General features: G+C 44.9%; 3 protein-coding genes across 6 annotated transcripts; all 3 read left to right on the top strand.

Moving 5' to 3' along the window:
- The first annotated feature begins 2,102 nt into the window (after positions 1–2,102).
- On the top strand, positions 2,103–10,082 carry LOC100831074 (phosphoinositide phosphatase SAC8). 2 transcript variants are annotated; one of them, XM_024457170.1, is made up of 20 exons: positions 2,103–2,376; positions 2,531–2,649; positions 4,655–4,782; positions 4,928–5,019; positions 5,148–5,205; positions 5,685–5,741; positions 5,870–5,903; positions 6,136–6,216; positions 6,300–6,406; positions 6,592–6,678; positions 6,769–6,846; positions 7,363–7,427; positions 7,603–7,701; positions 7,837–7,936; positions 8,295–8,403; positions 8,487–8,559; positions 8,661–8,754; positions 9,199–9,285; positions 9,451–9,517; positions 9,596–10,082. In XM_024457170.1, the coding sequence occupies exons 3-20, from the start codon at positions 4,732–4,734 to the stop codon at positions 9,721–9,723; spliced, it is 1,467 nt and encodes a 488-aa protein (XP_024312938.1). In that variant the 5' UTR covers positions 2,103–2,376; positions 2,531–2,649; positions 4,655–4,731; the 3' UTR covers positions 9,724–10,082. The 2 variants fall into 2 exon arrangements, with proteins under 2 accessions (XP_024312938.1, XP_003558156.1); XM_003558108.4 differs by having other exon boundaries at positions 2,120–2,376; positions 2,531–2,605.
- A 616-nt stretch (positions 10,083–10,698) lies between these two features.
- LOC100842006 lies at positions 10,699–12,033 on the top strand. Of its 3 annotated transcripts, XR_002962007.1 has the most exons (6): positions 10,699–10,879; positions 10,969–11,084; positions 11,169–11,249; positions 11,339–11,407; positions 11,488–11,550; positions 11,650–12,033. XR_002962007.1 is itself a non-coding variant. In XM_024457171.1 (3 exons), the coding sequence occupies exons 1-3, from the start codon at positions 11,354–11,356 to the stop codon at positions 11,755–11,757; spliced, it is 225 nt and encodes a 74-aa protein (XP_024312939.1). In that variant the 5' UTR covers positions 11,257–11,353; the 3' UTR covers positions 11,758–12,033. The 3 variants fall into 3 exon arrangements, 1 of the variants encoding a protein (XP_024312939.1); XR_002962006.1 differs by having other exon boundaries at positions 10,703–11,084; XM_024457171.1 differs by lacking the exons at positions 10,699–10,879; positions 10,969–11,084; positions 11,169–11,249 and having other exon boundaries at positions 11,257–11,407.
- A 4,088-nt stretch (positions 12,034–16,121) lies between these two features.
- On the top strand, positions 16,122–19,356 carry LOC100831377 (omega-3 fatty acid desaturase, chloroplastic). Its single transcript, XM_003558109.4, has 8 exons — positions 16,122–16,758; positions 16,851–16,940; positions 17,027–17,093; positions 17,190–17,282; positions 17,550–17,735; positions 17,875–17,955; positions 18,568–18,705; positions 18,804–19,356. The coding sequence occupies exons 1-8, from the start codon at positions 16,274–16,276 to the stop codon at positions 18,990–18,992; spliced, it is 1,329 nt and encodes a 442-aa protein (XP_003558157.1). The 5' UTR covers positions 16,122–16,273; the 3' UTR covers positions 18,993–19,356.
- Positions 19,357–23,678: the final 4,322 nt, after the last annotated feature.

Genomic DNA, 23,678 nt, shown 5'->3' on the forward strand with positions numbered 1-23,678 from the left:
ACCGACTCGAACGGGAAGTCGGGGCGGAGTAGACCCGGGAGAGGATCTGCCCGACAACCTGCTCGGCCGCGAGGCCGACTTGCCGGCCGCCCAGTCGGCCGACGAAATCCGCGAAGAATGAAGTGTAGCTCCCCAGATCCGCCCCACCGAAAGTAGCCACAGGGATGTCAAATCCCCGCAGCGCTTCCACCGCCGAGTCGGCCAGCTTCTTCAGCTTGGCCACCTCCCCCGCCCTGCGGGCCCGCAGCTCGGTGCACGCGCCACGAGCCTCCTGGGCCTGCAGCTTGTGCTCGCGGCACTCGGACTTCAGCCGACCGATCTCCGACGCTTTCTTGGTGTTGTCGTCGTCGATCAGTCGGAGCTCCTGTCGCGCCACGTCGAGTTCGCCCTCAAGGGACGACCTGGCGTCTTGGGCGGCCTTGAGCTGCCCCACAAGCTCGCGCTCCTGGGAGCGGGCCTGCTCCTGCAACTCCTTCTCCCGGCGCGCTGAAGCCTCGGCTGATGCTGCAGCCGCCGCCTCCAGCTCTCCGACCTCGCGGCGGAGGCGCTGGATCTCCAGGGAGTAGCCGGACAGCAGGTCCCTCTTCTCCTGGAGACGCCCCTGGAACGAGTCCAGAGCCGCCTGGTGCTCCTCCTCCCTCTTGGCGTGTGAGGCCTTCACCTGCTCGAGCTCCCGCTGGTGCTCTTGCTGGAGGTCCCACAACTGCTGGAGGACCGGTGCCTCCGGCACACCTTGCACAGCAGGCGCTGCCCTGGCTTGCCGCGCCTGCTGGAGCTCCTCCTGGAGCCGCCGCAGCTCGGTGCGCTGCTCCTCCGCCTCCCGTCGCGTCCAATGCTACCTCAACTTTTATTAAGCAGCACAATCCCAACAGATTCAACCAATTGAAATAAGAAATCAATGAATTATGACGATCAAAAACCTGCACTTGTCCTGGCGCTGTAAAAAAAAGTGACAACATGCATGCCACTCTGTAGATAAGAGAATTTAATTTAAATGCATGACCTATTGTTTGTTAACCAGAGCCTATCGCTGTAGTAGAGAGAAACCACATATTGAAGGATGCGTCATATATGGCTTCACACATACATTAGGCAGAACACAGTTCTCCTGTCTAATTAGAGATGCAAATTAATCATGATCTAACTTTCATAATCCTGACCCAGGAAGACAGTTTCAGAAGTTCCATGGCCAAACGGTAAGTGTAGTTGATGCAAGCAAGGAGAAGGATGGAGGGGATGGCAGGAAGGAAAAAGCTGAGACCATGTTGTCCTGCTCTGCTCGCGCTGACGAACTTCCTGCGAGACGGCGGCTCGGGTGAATCTTGCGAGACGGTGACTTAGGCGGAGCTTTGTAGAACGTACTCTCGCCCCGCGTCGCCGCCTCGGGCCGGTCTCCTGGCCGCTTGGAGGATGCCCTCGCGAGTCGCGACGGCGATGGATCCCGGCCTCTTCCGCCACCGCCACACGAGATCCGGCGCAGGAGAGGGGCTAGCGTGCGGAGGCCTCGAGGGCAGGGGCAGGGGAGGGAGAGGGGATCGGCCAGGTGAGGGCAGGAGCGGTGGCACGAGGGGACCAGCGCCACGCCGCCACGGCTGGGGGAGCCCGTCTAGGGCAGAATTGTCGAGGATCGAGATGGGGGACTTGGGAAGGCAAACGCGTTCGTGGGAGCAGGAGTTTCTTTTCGCCCGTTTGTTAGCGTGCGGGGACTCGGAGATTCGGAGGGAAGCGAAAGAAAGAGGACGTACGACGGACTATTAGTAAAAGATAAGTGTTCCGAACGGGACCCACCGAGAGCTGAGACCGGCCGGCAAGAGATAAGAACAGGTCACGTGCACGGTGGACCTCGGGAAGCGTGAACAAAGAAAGAACTAGTCACACACCGTTTCTCATTCTCAAAAGGAAAAGAGAGCGAGTCGCACCGCACCGCACCGTATACCGTTGACCGTTGACCCGGCGCCGGGAGACACCTGGGTGGTTCGCATCCCGTGGATCTCTTTCTGTGAACAACCCGTGACCCCACCTACTAAACCCAAAACTGGCCCACATGTGATGCCAGATCAGCGTCACCTGTCCCCTCCCCCCCTCCCCCTTCCCTCCCTCGTTTCGGATCCGAGACACAAGCCCAGACCAAAACGAAACCCCGCACGCCTCGCCTCGCCTCGCCGCTGCCGCTGCCGCTGCCGCTGCCGCTGCCGCCGATGGAGACCGACGCCGACGAAGCCCCGCTGCTCGCCGAAGAGCCCCTGCGGCCGGGATCCTGCAGCAGCGAGCTCGAGCTGCGGGAGTTCCGCGACCGCTACGTGATCCGCTCGCTCGACGGGGGCGGCGCCTTCGCCGTCGCTCGCTCCGACGGCTCCCTCCGCCCTCTATCCCCAGGTCGCTCCCTAAACCTTCGGAAACTCTCCATACTCCATATGCGTGTTTGTGGGGGAAACCTTAGCTGCTCGCTCCTGGATTTGATTGGTTTCGTGTGCTGGACTTGTGAACCAGTGTTAATTAGTTTATTATCTCTTCGTTTGTTTGCGTGCAGAGGAAGCCGCGTCCGGGAGCGACTGCAAGATCTCGAGGATATATGGAGTGGCCGGCATGATCAGAATGCTCGCCGGTGAGTGAAACTGTGAACATTTGCCCGAGACCAAACAATTGCAGGTTGTTCATACTCTTCTACGAAAAGTTTTTCACGAGGCCACCTATTGTTTGATACATTTATATACCCCGGTTCTAACTCAATCTCCAAATCCACAACTCAAATATTTGTGCGAATTCCTGGTCTGGACATTGAACAACCTGCCCGCCTGTTTCTGCTCGTTACAATGACTAACATAGAGCTTCCACCCGGGCCAAGTAATGTCTTGAGGTTCTTTTGAAGTAGCACCGAGGGGAACTAAAAGCCTTAACTACTCCACTCCACTCCACTCCACTCGGTCCACGCCAACCAGCGTTTTTTTACTTTGAGATCAATGCGTGACATGTGTCCAGACCACCTGGCCTAGAAATTATCATGCGCGCGTTGCTTATAGGGTCTCTGTTAGTCAGATTTGTTGACTAGAAAAGCATAATTACGTGGCATATTTTGCGTTGTCATTTTATGAGGTTTTTCATTGAGTCTATGAGATTAGTTCCATTTGGTATTTTCTCTTGTAGGAGGGTTCTATTCACCAGGTATGAAAATTTCAGAAATCTCACGCAGTTCAAGCTTTTTTAGATCAACACCCAACCATACCCATCTTTAATTCACTCCATAGATAACTAACAGACTAAAACTGGTACTCCATACTAACTGTTCACAAAGGCTGCGCACCTTCAAATAGGGCTATTTTAGGCTCACTGGTATGCACTTTTAGGTGATTGACATTTCTGAAAATTTCAAGCAACTGAGAATTAGCGGAAGTGTCTTAAAAACCATTTTGACTGAATCAATTCAATCAGTTAAAGGAGTATGTCAAAGGATGTGTAATTTTGTGAAAACGTCCTTTGAAGTATAGTATAGTCGCTGGTTCTGCCATGGAGAAACTTTATTGCGTCCTGCTGGTTCTCTTTCCTATTATCTCATACGTTGGTTTCGTGTATAGTCGCTGGTCCTGTCATTGAGAAACCTTTATTGCCTCGCTGGTTCGGTTTCAGCCAGTTGACTGTTCTGTTCCTTTTGTTTTGCTAAACTTGTGAACTCCTGCCGTTGATGGGTTATATTAATTGAAATCGGGAATGTTTCCCCCTTCTAACTCAAATTTTCTTAGGTCAAAGTACATTCTAACTTATGAAATTTACTCTAGTTTTGTAGTGTGCTTCTTAGACGTGATTTTGATCTAAAATTGCTCGTGAAGCTGGCATTTTGTAACTTGCAGAATTGTATCTGGCCCGTTTATACCCAGATGACTGAGATGAGTCAACCAGCAACATTGTGTGGTTGACTAATGACTATTTACCTCCTTATCCTCTTGTTTTTCTTCATCTTCCTCTGTACTGGTATTAATGGACTGAAGCTTATTTAGCCAGTTTACAAATGTTAAGTAATTACAGTGTGTAAGTTACAGTTGCATAAAGATCCAGTGTTTTCATACATAAACTTCCATTTATGGCAACATTATGCATTACTGAATAGTGTGTTCAGAACTACAAATTGTTCATACAGTCAAGACATGCTCTGCTGGCAAAGCTGCACTTGCAGCTATCTTTCTTCTATGATTTCTTGACTTGAATCGGGTTTGTTATCTCCCCATGTGCTGATAGCCTGAGTGCCATATTGCCAGAAAGTATAAACATTCATGGTACCGTGATGACTAAAATGGCCAGGGTGAAAAAGAAACCAACGTACATTTTTTTGCCATACAAGCTATGTACTTTGTATTATATTAATCAGAGTTGTGGATGAGTATCTGGTGTTCACCACTTTATCATAGATGGTTCTGTTTTGGTTACTGAAATTATGTCATTACTAGATAGATATTGGAAATATGTTTTGATTTGGCAGCCACGGGTTAAACATAATGATTCACTTTCTATTTTTTACCCTGTGTTTCTAGATTTTCTGGTGGCTTCTCTGTATTTTTTTTCCCACTTCAGTGCTGCTAGTTTGTTTGTCAAGAACATTTCTGGAAATCAGATTTTATGCTGTAGCGGGTCTTCCACATTTCAAAAACTTTGTTTTTATCAGGCAGCTACATACTTGTCATCACTTCTCGAAAGGACGCTGGCTCTTATCAGGCTTCTACTGTTTACCATGTGAACTCGATGAAATTCTTATGCTGCAACGAGGCTATAAAGCATTTAACTTCACAGGAAGTATGTCAAAAATGATTATTCAATGTAATTTGATTTACATTGTTTGTTCATAAGTCATAAGTCATAAGTCATAACTGGGACATGATCATATGGTATGTTTAGTTTGTGGGAATACATTTTAACTTATGTATATATGTACCTGCAGAAAAGAGATGAGGCATACTTCATGTCTCTCTTGAGAATTGCAGAAACTACCTGTGGACTGTATTACTCGTACGACAGGGATTTGACATTAAAGTAAGTACACTGTCTTGTGTGTCGCTGGAAAAAATCAGCTGAAAAATGTTAAGCATGTAGTTTCATGCGCAATTATGATAAAGTTTGTGATCTGCTTTGTTCTCTGTCATATGAGCTGTTATCTGTAGCTTGCAGAGAGCATCAAAGCTAGTTGCGGGGAGGGTACATAAACCATTATGGAAACAGGTGAACTATGGTTTATAATTTACATTTTTAATTTGACTAGCCTAATGCACTTGTGTTGCTACGAAGTAATAAAAGCACACTATTTGTGAAATGTGCAACTATGCAACTTCCATTAGATAAATAGTCATTGTTCAAGATCATCGACTTAGAATAAGAATTTCCCAGTCGACTTAGAAAATACACGAGTGTGTGTTGGTTGGGTGGGGGTGGGGTGAGTATGAGTATGTTGTGCACCCTTTCCACATCAGCTTAGGCTTTGGCGGCTGAGTTGGTTGGTGCATGGAACTCAATACTCTGCATAGCATTCTAAAGTGAGCAGCAAATTTGATAATTGGAGACATGCTATAACACTACAAAACTGTGGAAACCTTTTCTGATTATATTACAATCCTGGCAAAAAAATTATAAGGCACCAGGCAATAAACCAAAAGGTTTCTTTCATGTTCACTTTTCTTCAAGTAATTAAGTTTATTTTTCAGGCTGATCCACGGTTTGTTTGGAACAGGAATTTGTTAGAGGAGCTTATTGAAGCTAAGGTAATTCGGTAATCCCTATTTGAAGGGAATAAAAAAAATGTTTCTCCCTTTTAGATTTATTACTTACCTAAAAAAATAATATGATTCTCCCTTTTAGATTTATTACTTACATTTTTATGTTTTTGCAGCTTGATGAGTTCATCACCCCACTGATCCAAGGAAATATCCTTAATTTTCAACAAATACCATGATAATACAACAGCATTAATTATTATCTGCACTCTTTATTGGTGTGTACTGTGTACTTGTCTTCTGGGCATTAGCTTCTCTATAGTATGCAGGAGGGCATGACTTCCCTTTCCATTGCAAATGTGCAAGTCTATCCCCATCATTTGTATTTCAGCATTGGAGGAGAAACATGCTTCAGGAATTGTTCCAGCCTTAACTATTTTACGTTTTCAGACTGCACAATTTACCTTGAAGCATGGACCAGTCAGAATAACTTTATTCTCTCGGAGATGCAACAGGCGTTTAGGTTTTTCTTTTTTTCTTCTATCATTTCACCCAGGAAGCATCAATTGGGGGTAAATTTCATTGTCATCCATTCATTCATTGCAGGGACAAGAATGTGGAGAAGGGGCGCAAATCTTGAAGGTGCCACCGCTAATTTCGTTGAAACAGAACAGCTGGTTGAGTATGAGGGTTTAACATCCTCATTTATACAGGTGACTTTCATGATCTAATGAGATAACTCCTTGCTGGACGTTCATGGCATATTCAAAAGAGAACTTAAAACCAATCCTATTAACGCTATATTATGTGATGGCATTCATATTTCAGTATTTTTTTTATGGAAAAAGTAATTTTTTATGGGAATTCATAATTTAGTATTTGACAACCCTGTTTCTAGGTTCGTGGCTCTATTCCACTTCTCTGGGAGCAAATAGTGGATTTGAGCTACAAACCACGACCCAGCATTATTGAACATGATGAAATGGTAGGAACATGTTCTTTTCAATGTGCATATTTGATGGACTCTCTCACTGAATATAGCCTGTTGACTCTCTCAAACTGCGATTGCTGACAGACGAAGGTTGTTCAACGCCACTTTCACGATCTTTCACAAAGATATGGAGATACAATGGTTGTTGATTTGACTGATAAAGTAGGTTGTCTCTAGTTATATCGATGTCGTGAATTATTATTTTATGTCAAATCAGTTCATTATATGTTGATTTATAGAACCGCCTTTATATTTTGGGACGTAATTTTCAAAGAACTTGTGCAGAATCAAGCACTCCATGTTATCTTTTAGCATGGTAAAATACATGAATTGATCTTGGGCTAATTACATTCAGTTTTTTGTTTGCTCCAGTTCTAGGCTGGATAAGTAAATTGAACATTGAGCAGAACAAAAAAAAGGTTCTGTAGCAATGCCTTGATCTTTAAAAAAAGATTGAAATGTCATCATATTAGCTCGTGAAAAGATGGAAATGCCATGCTGCCACTTGAAAAAGATGCAATGATTCTTAGTTCAACTGTTCAACTATATATATTATCCCAGTATATTTTAAAATATCATTTTTCTGGTATTGCGCACATTGAGGTGTAGCCACTCACCATTTCCTGACTCACAGTTGGTACAGTAACTTATATCAGTTCGTCTGACTTCTTATTGCAGCAAGGTGATGAAGGAAATTTAAGCAATGCATTTGCTGCTGAAATGGAGAAATTCCCTAATATCAGGTGCTTTATGAGTTTATATTTCCTCAAAATGCTTAGCTATTCCTTCTATTGATTTCCTTTTTACTTGAAAAGCTCCGGGCACTGAAATACGGACCAATGACCATCTCCCAGGGATTATCTGTTTCATGACATTTCCTTGTCACCGTACGCTAATAATGTTCTCCTTTTCTTACAGGTATGTGCATTTTGATTTCCATCATATTTGTGGAGGAGGGAACTTTCATAACTTGCAAGCTCTCTATGATGAAGTTGAGGAAACTATTCACAAACAAGGGTAATTTTTTAAATACCAAATATTTTACTCTTAACATTTTTCCTGATAAAAGTACTTCAGGATTCATTTCATCTGCTCAAGGTTTAACTCTGGCAAGTAATTTTCTCTTGATTCATTTCTGGGCCAGCTGAATAGATACTTTCTCATGAACTCGAAAGGAGAGATATTGTTGGACCAAAGTGGTGTAGTTAGGTCCAACTGTATTGATTGCTTGGACCGCACTAATGTGACGCAGGTCTGTTCTACCACTTCTCAATCTACTCAATTTTATTATATACCTTAAAGCTGCCATGACAGTTACGTATAGACAATTTTTTATTGCAAAGGATAAGCACACCCTTTACCCTTAGGACTAAACTGACGATGCATCTGATGATTTCAAAGAATACTGGTGCTGACTAAATTTCAATAGGAAGACTAAATACCCATCTGATTGATATCATACTATTCTAATGGTCAGATTAAATACTGGTGTTGACTAAATTTTTCATATTATACTATTTTTAATGGTCTGATGAACATGATTTGAAATTCTGAGTCATTTCATATTATTGTTGTGAATTCTTTTTGAGTCCATTTCTTCTGCTTTCCAGAGTTTCTTAGCAAGAAAATCGTTGGACTCGCAGCTGCAGCGAATGGGTGCTTTATCATCAGCTGAAAGCATCTCTCAATCTGATGGCATTAATGATACATTTAAAAAACGTAAGGGGTGTTTGATTTTAGTGTGGTGCTTTTAGACAGTTCTGCTGCATGTATTGTTTTCATGCTTAATAAATGCTTGTCAGTGTGGGTTGAGCATGGAGATGAGCTAAGCCTTGAATATGCTGGTTCTTATGCTTTAAAGGGAGACCTTGTGAGGTAATTTCCAGCATGTCTTACTACATCAAAGTTTCCTGAATCAACTTTGTTATGCCCATGCTGTCAATTTTCATGACATCATGACAACTCAAATAACGCAGGTATGGAAGGCAGACGCTACCTGGATTAATTAAAGATGGCATGAGTGCCCTTTCGCGATATTATTTGAATAATTTTCATGACGGTGTGCGACAAGTAAGTGGTACACAGGTTTTTTCTGATATTCTATAGGAACTTCTTACATTCTTGCCTAATATTTGCTATCATGAATAGCTGCCCTACTATTAGCGGTCAATAATTTTTAGGCGTATTTCATCTGTTAGCTTTGAATGTGCTTCATTCATTGAAGTACAGTTTCACATGCTGCGATCTACCAGCAATTTATTCCTGCTTTCTGTTTCTTAAGGATGCAACTCATGATATATTCGTTTGAAGTATTTGTACTTAATGTGCAAAATCTAGTCTACTACCTCCGATCCTAAATTGTTGTCGAAGTATTACATGTATCTAGACACTTTTTATGAATAGATACATCCATATTTGGGCAAATTTGAGACAAGAATTTAGGATCGGAGGGAGTACTTTACAAAGTTGTGCTAATCATATGGTTCTTTTTAAAACTTCAATCTTCAACTCTAGGATGCTCTAGATCTTATCAGCGGTTACTACACGGTCAGCAAAAGCAGCTCTTCTCCTTTCCAAATCGTCGGGTTTGAATCTGCACCGGTAAGTAACTAGTGTTGGCCATTTCCTCTGCCTTGGTATTAGCCTTCTAATTTCTCTGATGAGTGATGCGGATAACAACTCTTTCCATTCTTCAACTGGTACCGCATATAACTATGCAAGTGGTTCTGACCTTTAATTTTGCATTTGTTGGGAAAACAAACTCAGTATCTTCCCGTGGCGTCGGCAATCATAGTTGGTGGGATTACTGTCACAACTTTCACTCTTAGTCAAGGTCTGCCTTCTTGTTCTTGTCTTCCCTCCAAAGGTTCCTATTTAGCACCATGCATTACTGATCTCATCTGAACTGCAGTTGGACGGAGCGCACAACACCTCATATCCTCCATTATCTGTGCTGGCTTGACAGCCGGAGTGGTAGCCTTGGTGAAAGCAAATGGAAAGCAGTTTTGCTCTAGACCCCGCTTGTGTGGTCTGATCTAATTTCTAACCTTTGTTATCCATTTTCAGACCTCTGTTGTTAAAATTGAATGTATATAGATCCCATAGCAAGTTTTACTTGTCCACTGACTATGTAGATTAAATAAGGGAACGGGTCGGCCTTCTGGTCTTGTATACTGAAGTACGTAACACCTTAGACTGTCCAGTTTCTAAGTAGATTGCTCAATCAGACGAGCACAATGCCTTCCAATATTGTAAACTGAAGTTAATTTGGGACACCAGACTGTACTGCGCAGTTTATGTATCTTCAGTAATTGTAATGAAATTGTGAATACGGAACTTCACGGTCAAGATGAATATATACCGTAGGCATAGCGCAGTGTGGAAAGTAGTCTCTTGCATAATGACAGCGTAAACTGGCTCGTTTTACGACTCTTTGGTGACTACTGGTATTGCTGTACATCTTCACCTGGTTTTTTCTATCCAGTACTAATGCTTATATGTGGCGTTACCTTAAGTTCACGCCATCCTTCTATACATGGGCACAAAGTTGATAAAGATACTGTATTGCTCTCTCTTTTTTTTAGAGGCATTGCTATCTCTATTAAGGCCGTTGCTTGTTCGGTTGTTCCTTTTGCCAACATTTGGCACTTTCTTCGTGTCTTTCTGCAGGCAGATGGGCTGTGGGTTTGGACTTTGGAGCCTAGATTGCGAGAGCTCCTAATCCCCGTAGCCAGCATGTAGTTCAAACGGATGAGAAAAAAAGAACATACATGTGCTGCCCAAAAATAAGCACGCCAAGATTTTCGCGGCAAGCCACGCTTCAAGGTGGCCAAACATGGTGCCCAGCAAGAATTGCCCCTGTTCTCTTTGAGCTCTTTGCTGGCAGCTATCCACATTGGCATCCCGAATTCACCTCATGTAACCTTGGATATCGTAGTCTAGAACAAGGCCGTCTTTCTCACGTTGCTCTGCGTTCATCACCAACCCCCCATCAGGTAAACGGCTCTGAACCTGCAATTCTTCTCTCTGCGAGGGATGAGATAATGAGATTTTTTTTTCGCGAGGGATGAGAATTGATTCAGGTACTTATTGCTATTGGTTGCATGTCTTCTGCGTGTTGTGTAGCTGTTGTGTCTCCATCTGCTCTTTTAGATTTCAGCAAGGAGCCTGGCAAATAAGGCCATAAGGGGGGCAGGTTGCGGTTTATTTGGTTTTCTGTTGTTTTCTATCATTCTATGTCTAACTCAGTTTGCTATGCGGCTTCACATGAAATTTCTAATGCAGGATCTAGTGGTCCGGATTCAAAGGGAACGCGGAATTGACATAAATTTTCGCTGCATTGAACATAAGGGAGCAGTCGATGGCAAATATTAGCGATCCAAAGAAAGAAATGACAACTGGTGCTCTCCTTGTCTTTCCTTCCCTCTTTCTCAAACTTACCTGAAATCCTGAAGGACCTGAGCAATGAGCATAATTCAACGCAGATGACATTAAAATTGACGATGAAGTGCAGACAGCATCGGCCTCATCTTCGTGGTCTATTTTTAATTGGACAAACAAAGCAGGTAGGGGGCAACGGTTTCTTGCATACAGTTGGAAGGATACACCTAGTCCCTTTCTGACGTATAATGTAGACTACAATTATGGATAGCAGAGGTGGAGGGATCAAATGATGTTCAGAAACCAAGAAAAAGAAGCACCCAAGAGATCCTCACCATACGGGGTATAAACTGTATCCACTACTGCATCTTTCTTTGTATTGCTTGGCTTTTGTTGATTTAGCTAACTCAAATAACGCTGCAGGATGCTGCCGCGGCAGCAGCTCAGGCAAAAGATAAGCTTATGGAGCGGCAGGAAAAACTTGCGGTAAGATAGTTGACTGTGCCTTCTGTCCATGGACGCGAACAATCTAGTAATTGTTTGAACCATAAGTCGTGACACCGATAATCTTTCTTTCTTTACCAGAGGATAGCCCAAGAATCTGCAGAGCTTCAGAGCGAGTCGGAAAATTTTGCTTCCCTCGCTCAGCAGATAACAAAGTCCATGGAGAGCAAGATGTGGTGGAGACCATGATATTTGGCACATATTTGCTGCTTACCGCACTAATCGTATACATACATTTAGCTGTGGTGCTTACCATGCATGCTGTGTGCTAACTGCCCATCTTGAAGACTAAAATGTATGGAAGATTTAGGTTTCTATCGATCTACACCGGCTAAAATGAAACCAAGACGTTGCCTTGTGAAGTGTTTGTCTATTAAATGGTCTGTCTCCATGGTTGGGAGTGTGACCTGACATATGCTTCGACTTGTCAGTCCTGTGCTTGGTTTTCATGGTTGATGCAGTTAATTAACCGTGTCTCACGGTCTCACCTGCCGAAGCTAGGCTCCGAATAGGACACGATATGGAACTGCATACTTGCGGACTGAATATATGGCACCAAGAGAGGACACGGGTTAGCATATACAGCCATCGGTTACTTATCCAATTTAGATGCCGGCCCGTTGATGGGGTCTTTTTGCACTAATTACTGGAATAGGTGAAAACCATGTTACGGTGAAAACTTCTTCAAAACCATGTTTAGAGTTTGGGGGAATGATGTGGTAGCAACATACAAAATGTCACGTTCAAACTCATAATTTTTAAAGTTGCTCTTGTGTGTTTTTGAGCAGCTGTCGGGGCTTAAGATTAATTTTCATAAAAGCGAATTATTTTGTTTTGGCCAAGCGAAGGAGTGTGAGGACCGGTATACTCAATTATTTGGATGCGGGGTGGGTTCATTTCCGTTTCGTTATCTAGGAATTCTGATCCATTACCGTAAGTTGATGAATAAAGAATGGAGAGGTGTCGAGGATCGTTTTGAGAAGAAACTGATCTGTTGGAAAGGAAAGCTTTTGTCTAGTGGTGGCCGTCTTACGCTTATTACTTCGGTCTTAACTAATTTGCCTATGTTTATGATGTCCTTCTTTGAAATTCGAAAAGGGGTCGGTAAAAGATTGGATTTCTATCGGTCGAGATTCTTTTGGCAATGCGATGAACAAAAAAGAAAATACAGATTGGCTAAGTGGGATATCCTATGCCGGCCTCGTGATCAAGGAGGTTTAGGGATTGAGAATTTCGAAATTAAAAATATTTGTTTGCTGAGTAAGTGGCTATTTAAGATTCTTTCGGGTGAGGGGTTGTGGGTGGAGTTATTGCAGAATAAATATCTCTACGCAATCTCTTTGTCCCAAGTTCGAATGAGGGCTTTTGATTCACCCTTTTGGAAGGGATTACTGTTTATTCGTCAGTTTTTCTTTCCGCATATTTCTTTTTCGGTTAATTGTGGAGCCGATGTTTGTTTTTGGGAAGACACATGGATTGGTGACTCTCCTTTTAGACGGCAGTTTCCATCTCTTTATAGGATTGCTCTTAACCATAAGGCTTCGGTTGCTGAAGTGTTGGGGGCGGATCCTCCTAATATTGCATTTCGTAAAGCAATTGTTGGGGATCGTCTGGTAGCTTGGTTGGAGTTGTGTCATAAGCTCGAGTCTGTCAATCTTGTGGATCAAGCGGATTCCTTTAACTGGAGACTGAATTCTTCTGGGTCATATTCGGTGAAGTCGTTGTACAACTCGCTTATTGATAATGATTGCCAATTTCGACATAAGGTTATTTAGAAATTTAAAGTTCCTCTTAAAATAAAAAAAATTGCTTGGTACTTATGTCGGGGGGTGGTGCTTACTAAGGATAATTTGGCGAAAAAGAATTGGGGTGATAGCAAGAAGTGTGTTTTCTGTTATCAAGATGAGACCATTCAACATCTTTTTTTTCAATGTCCGATGGCGTGTTTGGTGTGGCGCACCGTCTTTGTGACATTTAATTTACCGCCGCCATCTTGTGTTACTAATATGTTTGGGCGGTGGCTTAGGGGTGTTGAGAAAAAAATTGCCCCGCTCATCCTTGTAGGGACTTGTGCGATATGTTGGTCTATATGGAATTGCAGAAATGATTTGGTTTTTCATAACAAGAGAGTGGCTAACTTCTTACAGGTCGTTCTTCGGGCGTCCCATTGGCTCCGTATGTGGTCCCTACTGTTTCGGACGGAGGGTCAGGGATGTATGGTTTCTGGGTGCAACCGTTTGGAGATGGTCGCACGGGAGTTATTCAGTCGGTTTGGATGGCGCACAGGTCTTAGGCTGGAAGGATTTTGATGTTTTCCTTTCACTCTATGTAATTTTCCTTTGGTAACCGGCTACTTGTACTTTAGATGATTTTGGATGTTGGATGATTTTAATAATATATGACTGTGTGCATCGATCGATGCAGAGGCCGGGGGCATTCCTCCTTTTCGAAAAAAAAAACCTCATATTCATGTAAGAGGTATTTAAAAACAAATTCAACAACAAACAGTAGCATAAAAACAAATTCAGCAGCCAATTTAACAGCGTTTGCTAACTACTATTCACTGCCGAATTTGGCTTCTTTCACACCTCCCAATTGAATGCGAGTGAATTTTACATTTTACATGTTACTTCTACTTTCTTTTTTTGCGAAAAATGTTACTTCTACTTAGTCTTAAAAAAACTTTAAAACGTGTTTTTTGCGTGGCTTTTCGCCTGTTTCATTGGATTTTCTCTCCTTTGAACTTGCTCGATGGCCTCTGTTTAGTTCCTTGCTGTGTCGATAAGCTACTCTGTTTACTGATGAAGCCAGGGGGAGGGGGGCAAAGGCAAAAAGAACTGGGGATGGATGTATGGTGTGGGTGGGTGCTGGCGCGAGGACCTCGTGTCCTCCTGCCGTCCACGCACGTCCGAGGTTTCGAGCAATTACGGCTTTTTTATAGTCCGCGTTTAGTGGATCCAAGATCGATCTTCCCCTGTTCAGGGGGTCCCCATCCGAGACCAACACGGCAACACGGACAGTAGTGCGAGGTGACTGCTGAGGCTACCGCCCCAACTAATCCATCCCATCTCCGTCCATGAAAGCTTCTTAAAGAAAATCTCCGTCCATGAAACTTTCTTAAAGAAAATCTCCGTCCATGAAAAAACAGAGAAAAATGTCAGCGACTGATGTAGCCTGCAGAATTGACTGATTGACTCCTAGAGTACTAGTTCACTCATCTCCGAGCTTTGAACGAACGGTAACACCTTTCGGAGCCGTCCCACACACGGTCGGTCCTGTTCCGAAACCCGGCGCCGTCGATGCTACGGAGTACATCCACAAAATCAGGATCTCGCGCGCGAGTCGCGTGGTCGCCTGGTCGGTAACATGGCGCCCGCACGTTGGGGCGTATGGTTACTAGTACTTGCTGTACACATTGTGTATGGTTCGCCCTATGCGTGCAGAAAAAGCTGGCTCAGCTCGAGATTGACTCTAAAATAAATGAAGTGAGTGTGTGCTCGTTTTGATAGTTGTGTAAGTGAGTGAGTCGAGTCAAAGCTAGCTCGCTCGATTTTGGGTCAGCATCCCCCCCACACACACACCCCACACCCCCCAGAAAAACATGATAAGATGTTAACTTTTTTAGAATGAAATAATGTTACTTTTTAATAGGCTATACGTGAGATTTTATTAGTGTTTTGCATGAAAACAAAGGCATGAAAAGAAAGATGTATAATGTATTGCCATCATTCTTTTCAATCGGGTTGCCACGGCTGATTTGGAGTCTTGGCCTTTGGTGAGGACAACATGTTTGTTTGTTTTCGTTGGGACGGTAACTCCCAGCACAGGTCACAGGTGGGTGCTATGCATGGGTCTTTATGACGAGGCTCCAAGTCATGACTGTTGCTAGTCCGGTAACGGTGATGTGATGATGGTACAGACAACTTTTATTACAAATTCGCATACACCGATGAAAACGACCTTAGCGAAGGTTGTGGTTCAAAGCTTGGCATCCTAGCCCGGTGTTTTTCATCCACCTTGTCGAAGGCACATATGTTTATTCTCGGTCTCTCACTTGCTGACCCGTTCGTGCATGGAGATGAAATTCCCTAGCATAGCATGCTAGTAAAAACCTCGGCCATACTCTTTTTCTTTGTTGACCGGGAGTATTAAACTCTCTTAGTAGCAATGAGCAACACGCATCAGCATGTTTCTTTATTTCCACACGACGGGCATCTTTTACACGGCGCATTTGGACGTCTTAAAGTTTCTTAAAGCAGCTAAACAAGTCAATGACGAATTAGAGCAGGGCCATGGCGGCGTCAGAGTCCACCAGCAGCAGTTCACACGTGCCCGCTGCCGTTGCTGGACCCGGGTCCGACCCGCATCCGGGTCCGAGTCGACCGCACACCGCGTCCAAGACCAAGAAACCCCAGACCGCCAGGCGCCAGCCAACCCATCGCGACGCCGACGCGCACGCACCTCGCACCGACCGGCTCAGGCTCGGCTCGCCAGCGCGCGCGCCCGGACACGCAACGAGCTCGCATATATAGGAAGAGCCTCTCCTTAGCCGATCCCGACCACCACCACCAGTCACCAGACGTCGAAACCCATCCGCCGCCCGGTCGCAAAAGATCCTGGGCTGGGGTCCGTGGTGGACTGGTGCGGTGGTAGCCGACTAGCCATCCATCCATCCGTGGCGCGGTGCGCCCACTGCTGTCGCCCAATGACCCGGCTCGTCCTCTCCGAGTCCTGCGGCGGCCTCGCGCCGCTCCGCGCGCGCGGCGGCCGCCGCTGCGCCATTGCGCTGCCGCCGCCTCTCCACCTCGCCGCGGGGCCGCGTCGCCCCTTTTCGGCCGCCGCCGCCTTCCACCGCGGCTGGGCGCTCCGCGTCTCCTCGCCCACCCGCCTCGCCTCCGTCATCCAGGACGAGGAGGACGACAAGAGGAGCTCCCCCTCCCAGGGAGAGGACGCGGAGTTCAACCCGGGGGCGCCGCCGCCGTTCGGGCTGGCGGAGATCCGCGCGGCCATCCCCAAGCACTGCTGGGTCAAGGATCCCTGGCGGTCCATGAGCTACGTGCTGCGCGACGTCCTCGTCGTGCTCGGCCTCGCCGCCGCCGCCGCGCGCGTCGACAGCTGGCTCGTCTGGCCGCTCTACTGGGCCGCCCAGGGCACCATGTTCTGGGCGCTCTTCGTCCTGGGTCACGACTGGTACGGCCCGCCTTCTTCCATGCCCAAGATTGGACTCTAAAGCCGCAATCTTTGACTCCTTCCATGTATGGCTGTTTGGTGTTGTTTTGCAGTGGGCATGGGAGCTTCTCAAGCAACCCCAAACTGAACAGCGTCGTCGGCCACATACTCCACTCCTCCATTCTCGTTCCGTACAACGGCTGGTATGATGAGTGCATGTTGTATCTCTGATGATTTGCTGCGAATTGTTGTCGATGCTAACAAGGCCGTGTCCTGAACGCAATTGCAGGAGGATTAGCCACAGGACGCATCACCAGAACCACGGCCATGTTGAGAAGGACGAGTCTTGGCACCCGGTAGGTCCTTGTTTTTCTGTGTATTCAAGCATAATAATGCCGAGAGGCAGGTTGTTGAATTGTGGTTGAGAGCTCTTTGAATTGTTATACTTTCAGCTGCCCCAGAGGCTGTACAATAGCCTGGACACCATGACAAAGAAGTTGAGGTTCAGCATGCCATTTCCCATGCTCGCATTCCCATTATACTTGGTGAGGCAAAGGGCGGATTGATTTTACTACTCCCTCCGTCCAACAAAAGATGTCTCAACTTTGACTAAATTTGAATGCATCAAAATTTGGATGTATCTAGACATGACTTAGTGTATCAAAATTTGGATGTATCTAGACATGACTTAGTGTATAGATGCATTCAAATTTAGTCAAAGTTGAGACATCTTTTGTTGGACGGAGGGAGTATGATGTTTGGATTGGCGGTTCTTGTTTTTTAACCTGGCACTAAATTCTTGTGCTGTGCAGTTTGCAAGGAGTCCAGGGAAGGCAGGCTCACACTTCGACCCAAACAGCGATTTGTTCCAACCTAATGAGAAGAAGGATGTGCTAACATCAACCGCATCCTGGCTGGCAATGGCTGGGATTCTCGCTGGTCTGACCTTTGTGATGGGGCCTCTTCAAATGCTAAAGTTGTATGCTATCCCATATGTGGTAAGAACTTGATATTTTTTTAGGAGAAAGAACTTGATATCTTTCATGAGAAGTCCAATTTCGTCACATTAATAATTTGGAGGTGCAGTACATAGCAGTAGAGAATTTATTTGATTAATTTTGGTGAACCCTTGTGCAGGTATTTGTTATGTGGCTGGATTTTGTTACATACTTGCATCATCATGGTCATGAGGACAAGCTTCCCTGGTATCGTGGAAAGGTAAATATGATGATCGAATCAGATTTGCCATCTGCTAATGTTTCACTGGGAAATGATCAAAATGCAAGGGCATGGTACATTTTGTTTGCTGAATGACCAGAAAATAAGGTTGAATTGGTTTACATACAAGATTACATTTGGAAAACCAAATGCAAACATAATCTATGTTAAACACATGATAATTTTAGCAGCATAATTAAAAAATCCTACCAAATGGAAGATACATATCCTGTAAACAGATATTACATGTTCAATTACGCGTCTTCCATTCTTCTCTCAGAAATCACTGGCACTGGTTCAAATGCTACTTTCATAGCTGTCTGGTAATAAGATGCCATGGGCCCATGGTGGTTATTGAAGATACGGAATCATGTCTAAATGTTGAATGCCTACTTCCAACCATTAGAAAGGATCACCACGTACACTCACAAGGCTTCTTGGTGAATGTTACAAATCAAAGATATGACATTTTGTAGTAACTGTTTCAGTTTTTAAATGATAAATGCAAGACTCTCCAGCCTCTGCATATATCCAAGTTTTAGTAGTTTTTATTCTTTATTGCTTAACGTACCTAGCTTGATTGCTTATTGATATCACATTCTGATCTAATAGGAATGGAGCTATCTGCGTGGAGGACTCACAACACTTGATCGGGACTACGGGTTGATCAACAACGTCCACCATGACATTGGAACTCATGTCATTCATCATCTTTTCCCGCAGATCCCACATTACCATCTTGTTGAGGCGGTAAGGGTTCATCCCCTGTACTTGATCTCCCGCCTTTTAAATTGGTGTTTCTCTAGAGCCACTCTACTAAGTCATGTTGGTTTCGATGTAACCTGCAGACTGAGGCAGCGAAACCGGTGCTCGGCAAGTACTACAAAGAACCAGAAAAATCAGGTCCTCTCCCATTCCACCTACTGGAGGCGCTATCACGGAGTTTAAAGAGCGACCACTATGTTAGCGACACTGGAGACGTAGTTTATTACCAAAGCGAGTCAGAAACGAGTACTTCTGCACAGAGCTCTGATTGACTCGAAACATTAGCCTATAGGTTATTTTTCAACTCCACAGGAGGTTGTGCCTTGGCACCTGACCAGCTTCCTGGGACCTCGGGTTGGCCAGTTTCATGCACGTACACCACGAAGCAAGAATGTAAGTTGTGAAGCGTTAGTATTACCACGGTAAAATAGCAGAAATGTAATTGGTTTCAATGATGGAAGGTTGAGGCCACCTCTGATGTAACAGATGCGGGAGCCTTTGCACACAAAATACTAAAAATGAATTGACTGTGATGTCCCAGCTGTCTTTGACTGTGACACGGCCTTGTAAAACAAAACAGTGATGGTATCATCTGCAACTGGCGTAAATAATGGTCATAGAAAATCAGCCTGTGAACTAAATTTGCAAATGTGCCGCTTTCCAGTGGCTTGGGTGATAGTGATGTCGACGGTTGGAAACGTCCTCGATCAAGTGTAACTATTTTTAGCTGTGCTCTTCCTGCTCTTGAAAAATCTCCTCGCTCATGCATATGGCTGCTGGCCTGCTGCTCTTGGCGACATAATATAGCAGCTGACAATATGCCAGAAACAGTGCTCGAAAAACACTATTTTCCACTTATATCGGTATGGAGTGCGAGGTCTCACAGCCTGGACACCAGGTTCTTCATTTTGCAAACGTACGGATGGAAACCACTAGCATGCTAAGAAAGGAAAGGCGTTTCCCAGAATCCCAGTTTCGCAGAAGGTAGGCAGCCCTTGTTTTGACTGAACCCTTGCAGTTGCAGCTAGTAGGCAAATCTTTTGCCTCGTTTCAAAAAAAAAAAAGAAGTTGCAGCTAGAGATTCAGTTTTTTCATTCTTCCTTTGACATGTTCTCATGTCATGCGGATGCCTTAACTGCAAGGATTAAAAGAAGGTCGTTTCCGGGTCGACAATGCCATCGCTTCGTCGCACACTGGCACTCGCACCACCAGTTTTCGGAATGCTGATGACAGCGAGTCTTCGTGACAACTCCTTTTTGTCCGTCTCTCTGTATATATCTCGCACGGGTAAGGAGGAGGACAGAAGAAAAGGAGGTAAGATCTCGTCTTTACCTTTGCCCGGTAAGTAACCTTTGGTCGCTGTCAGGGCAACTTTTCCTATACCTCCTACAAGCTACAAAACAGAAGTGTATTCACCTCCGGATTTGGGTCGGAGCAAAGCAATATGTGCCTGTATGTTTGCATACTCATAGTCGATTCTCAGTTTCTCTCAGTTCCAATTTCGGAAGCAAAGCTGGACAACTTAATTATTTTTCCCGCGGGTATTACCAGCTTAATTTAGTAGGTGCCATTGCGATTCCGGCCGCCCTCGTAAGAATCGTGTTCGTAAGGTGTATGGACTAAGCTAAGACTAGCGGAGTCGCCTGTTTGGAAATATTATACACTTGAAGCAAAACACAACATGATCACGTGCCTCCACCGTGTTAGCATGTTTCTTTATGCAGGCATCTCAAAGGTCACGGCATTAAGCTAAAATTAGAGCGGAATAACGATCTTAGCATCCTAGAAGTCAAGCACTGGGTCTGTAGCTAGCAAGCTATCTGAATCATTCCCTGTTCTCCCCGCCGAGAAAAGAAAAAAAGATGCCTTTTCTGTTTAAAACTGATGCCTAACTTAGCATCCTGTTCACGCCTCTCAACCTCTTTGAATCGTACCTACTCCATCCGATTCATAAAAAGTGTCGTCCTTTTTTACTAAGTTAGTACTAAGTGGGTGACATTTTTTATGGATTGAAGGGAGTAGAAGAATAAGACCGAACTCAACGAAAAGTATCAGGCCTCTACCATGAACTAAAAGGCACTTTCTGTAGCACCCTGAAGTATAGGGACTTCATGATAATGTTGAAAATACAGGCAAATACTCATGTCACAAATAGAGTACCCAAACTGGGATTAACTCAAAAAAAATTCTAGAATACACCAAACAGGTGTATCATCCATTAAAGAAGGAGTTTGTTACAACCCTTAAGAAGGATTAACTCAAAATGAAAAATGAAAACAAGGGAAAGAAGATCAATAGTCTGACCAAGTTGTGAGACTTGCATTACTAGGCCAATATACGAATGACTAGGCCCATATATGAATATGCAAATTACATATACTTCAGACTGAAAGGCCCATTTGGTTGCCAATGGGCCTTTGTTTTCTGATCCACTGCCTGCTGTCAACGACTCTCAAATCTCAATGAAAAGATTGGGTCGTTGTTATATACCAGGGCCTCACCCATTCGGCCATTCCGCGGGAGGCCCCTCCCAAATTTACTCCATTGTGCTCATCAAATCTACGTGCTGGATTTCACTAAAAAAAAAGGAAAAATCTACGTGCTGGAATTTATTCATGAAACTATTATACGTCAGATGCATGAGTATAACTTGGGTAAAATTCCAATGAAAATATGGATTACTAACAAGCGTACTTTACGGAGTAGTATTAGATTACAGTACACGCTCCATGGTGGAAGCTAAGTAGGAGTACCTGATGAAAGGAAACGATGCAAGGCAACTAACTAAGACTAAGGTAACGTGGGGGCAGCCATCGCGAGGAAAATGCACACCGTCAGAATCACCAGTGACACGGAAAGTCGAAGCTTCGATATTTCCCGGCCGCTAGTCACTGCGCATTGGATCAAGACATACTACTATAACGCAGCACCGACAGAGTGGTGCAACACCCGCTTTAGCTAGCTGCAAATCCAGAGTCCTGCAGCGACAGTGTGGAAAGTAGCACATTAGCACCTATATATATTTTTTTCGAAAAAAGGGAATATCCCCGACGTCTGCATCAAATTAGCACCTGTATATACTTAGTACTACTCCATACATACACTATATATAGCTGTAACATGACTTACGGTAGCAATCCGAAGCACTGTGCTGTTAATAGGCCGACATATATCAACGTCCCCAGCTGGGTATGTGTGTCATATCTCGTCGATCAAAATTCAAACCACACCCGGGAAAGGCGCAGCGTCATATACGCTAGTTCCTGGTATCGCTCATCGCTTTTCTAAGCTTTAAAGGACGGTCGACGGGGGAGAGGGAGATCCACCGATATCGATCATGGGGCCGGTGGATTATTTGGGTGTCGTGCTCGTGCGCCAGGCAGGGCTCGGCAGCAGGGTACGTACCGCGCGTTGGATCGAGAAGCACGGGCTGCACGCCGCAGCACGTTCCTACACGGCTACACCTGGGCTATAGCGCGTTAACACCGCGTGCAGCGCGCTCTGATCGCGCGCGCGGACGCGCAGGTTAATTACTTCAGGCGATCCATCTATCTCAGACGAGACACCGAAATGTGGCAGCGCCGACAGGTCGACGGATGCGCGAAGCCAGTAGGACGACGTACATGAACTGTGCCATGTGTGCTTGGCAAAAGCGGGCATTTCGTTGTCCTGTGCCGGGTGCACGCGCGGATGATTTTTGTACAGTAGTTGAAAGTTAAGGGGCATCTCGACTAAAGCAAGTGTGCGTACGGCCTGCCCCTCTAGGCTCTAGCGATCTGGAGTAGCTATGTACATTTTTATGTACTGGCGCGCTCGTGTGCACGCCCTGTTTTTGTTTTTGTTGTTATGGTTGTTGCAAATTGTAATTAAATTTAGAAGTAGTAGTGTAGGAGTACATTGTTTATACTTCCTCCGTTCAACAAAAAATGTCTCAAGTTTGTCAAAATATGGAGGCATGACTTAGTGTACAGAGCATTTAAATTTGATCAAAATTGAGACTTTTTTTGTTGGACGGAGGTTGGAACTGAAATCAGCATGCTAATGCCATCTCACACGTCATCGTGCACTTCCGGAAGTGCCAAGCAATCCCGGATCGATCTTGCACATGCGACTGCCCATCGATCGATCAACCACAACTCGTGCTCAAATTTCATGATAAAGAGTTATTTGCTGGCTGGTGATTAAAATCTGTTACGTCAAGGATGTTAGCACAATTAGTACACTGCCTGCTGGACGGCAGAGAGAGAGGCCGGCTTCTTTCCGAGGTGACACCAGATCGATCGAGAACGCGCGCAGATGGGAAACGTGACTGAGGGACATTTATTGATCAAAGATGCGAACGGGAGGCGCACACGTAAGCACGGGCACGCGCGCGCACGCTGCAGCAAGACAGACCTTGTTGTCGCGCACGTGCCCGGGACTGGGAAATTCGGGGTCGATTAATTGGGCACAAGGAAATCAAAAGGGCAAAATCAAGTGGCCCGGAATTAATGAAATTGATCCAACCAGCATGCGTCCCGATCATGTTAGCCAACTCGAGGTTTCTTTTGACTCGGTCCAACTGATATCAAGTGACCGACCGACCTGCTAATTGACAGGTGCAACAAAAAGTAAATGAAACATAATCATTTCAGGGAGATCCATCGTGCGTACGTTCTTATATTTCTGTCCTTGTGATCGATAAAATGTGATATCCATCGATCGATGTGATCTTCGTACGGTGTCCTTTCTGCACGATAGCTTAGTTATTTTTCCGTGTTGAAGTCTGCGTAGGATAGCTAGTTAGTTCCTGCAGGATTGCTTTGCTTTCCCGGCATTCAGTCTGAGCTTTCGACCTTTCGTACGTTGGGGTGAATTCGTGTCTGAAATTAAGCAGTAGTTTTGGACAGTGGTCGGAATTGAGCATATCGCTTTAGGTTTGGAAAACTGCCTTACTGCTAGTCTGGTAGTACGTACCA

The sequence above is a fragment of the Brachypodium distachyon genome, chromosome 1 (assembly GCF_000005505.3).
Source record: "Brachypodium distachyon strain Bd21 chromosome 1, Brachypodium_distachyon_v3.0, whole genome shotgun sequence".
Lineage (NCBI taxonomy): Eukaryota > Viridiplantae > Streptophyta > Magnoliopsida > Poales > Poaceae > Brachypodium > Brachypodium distachyon.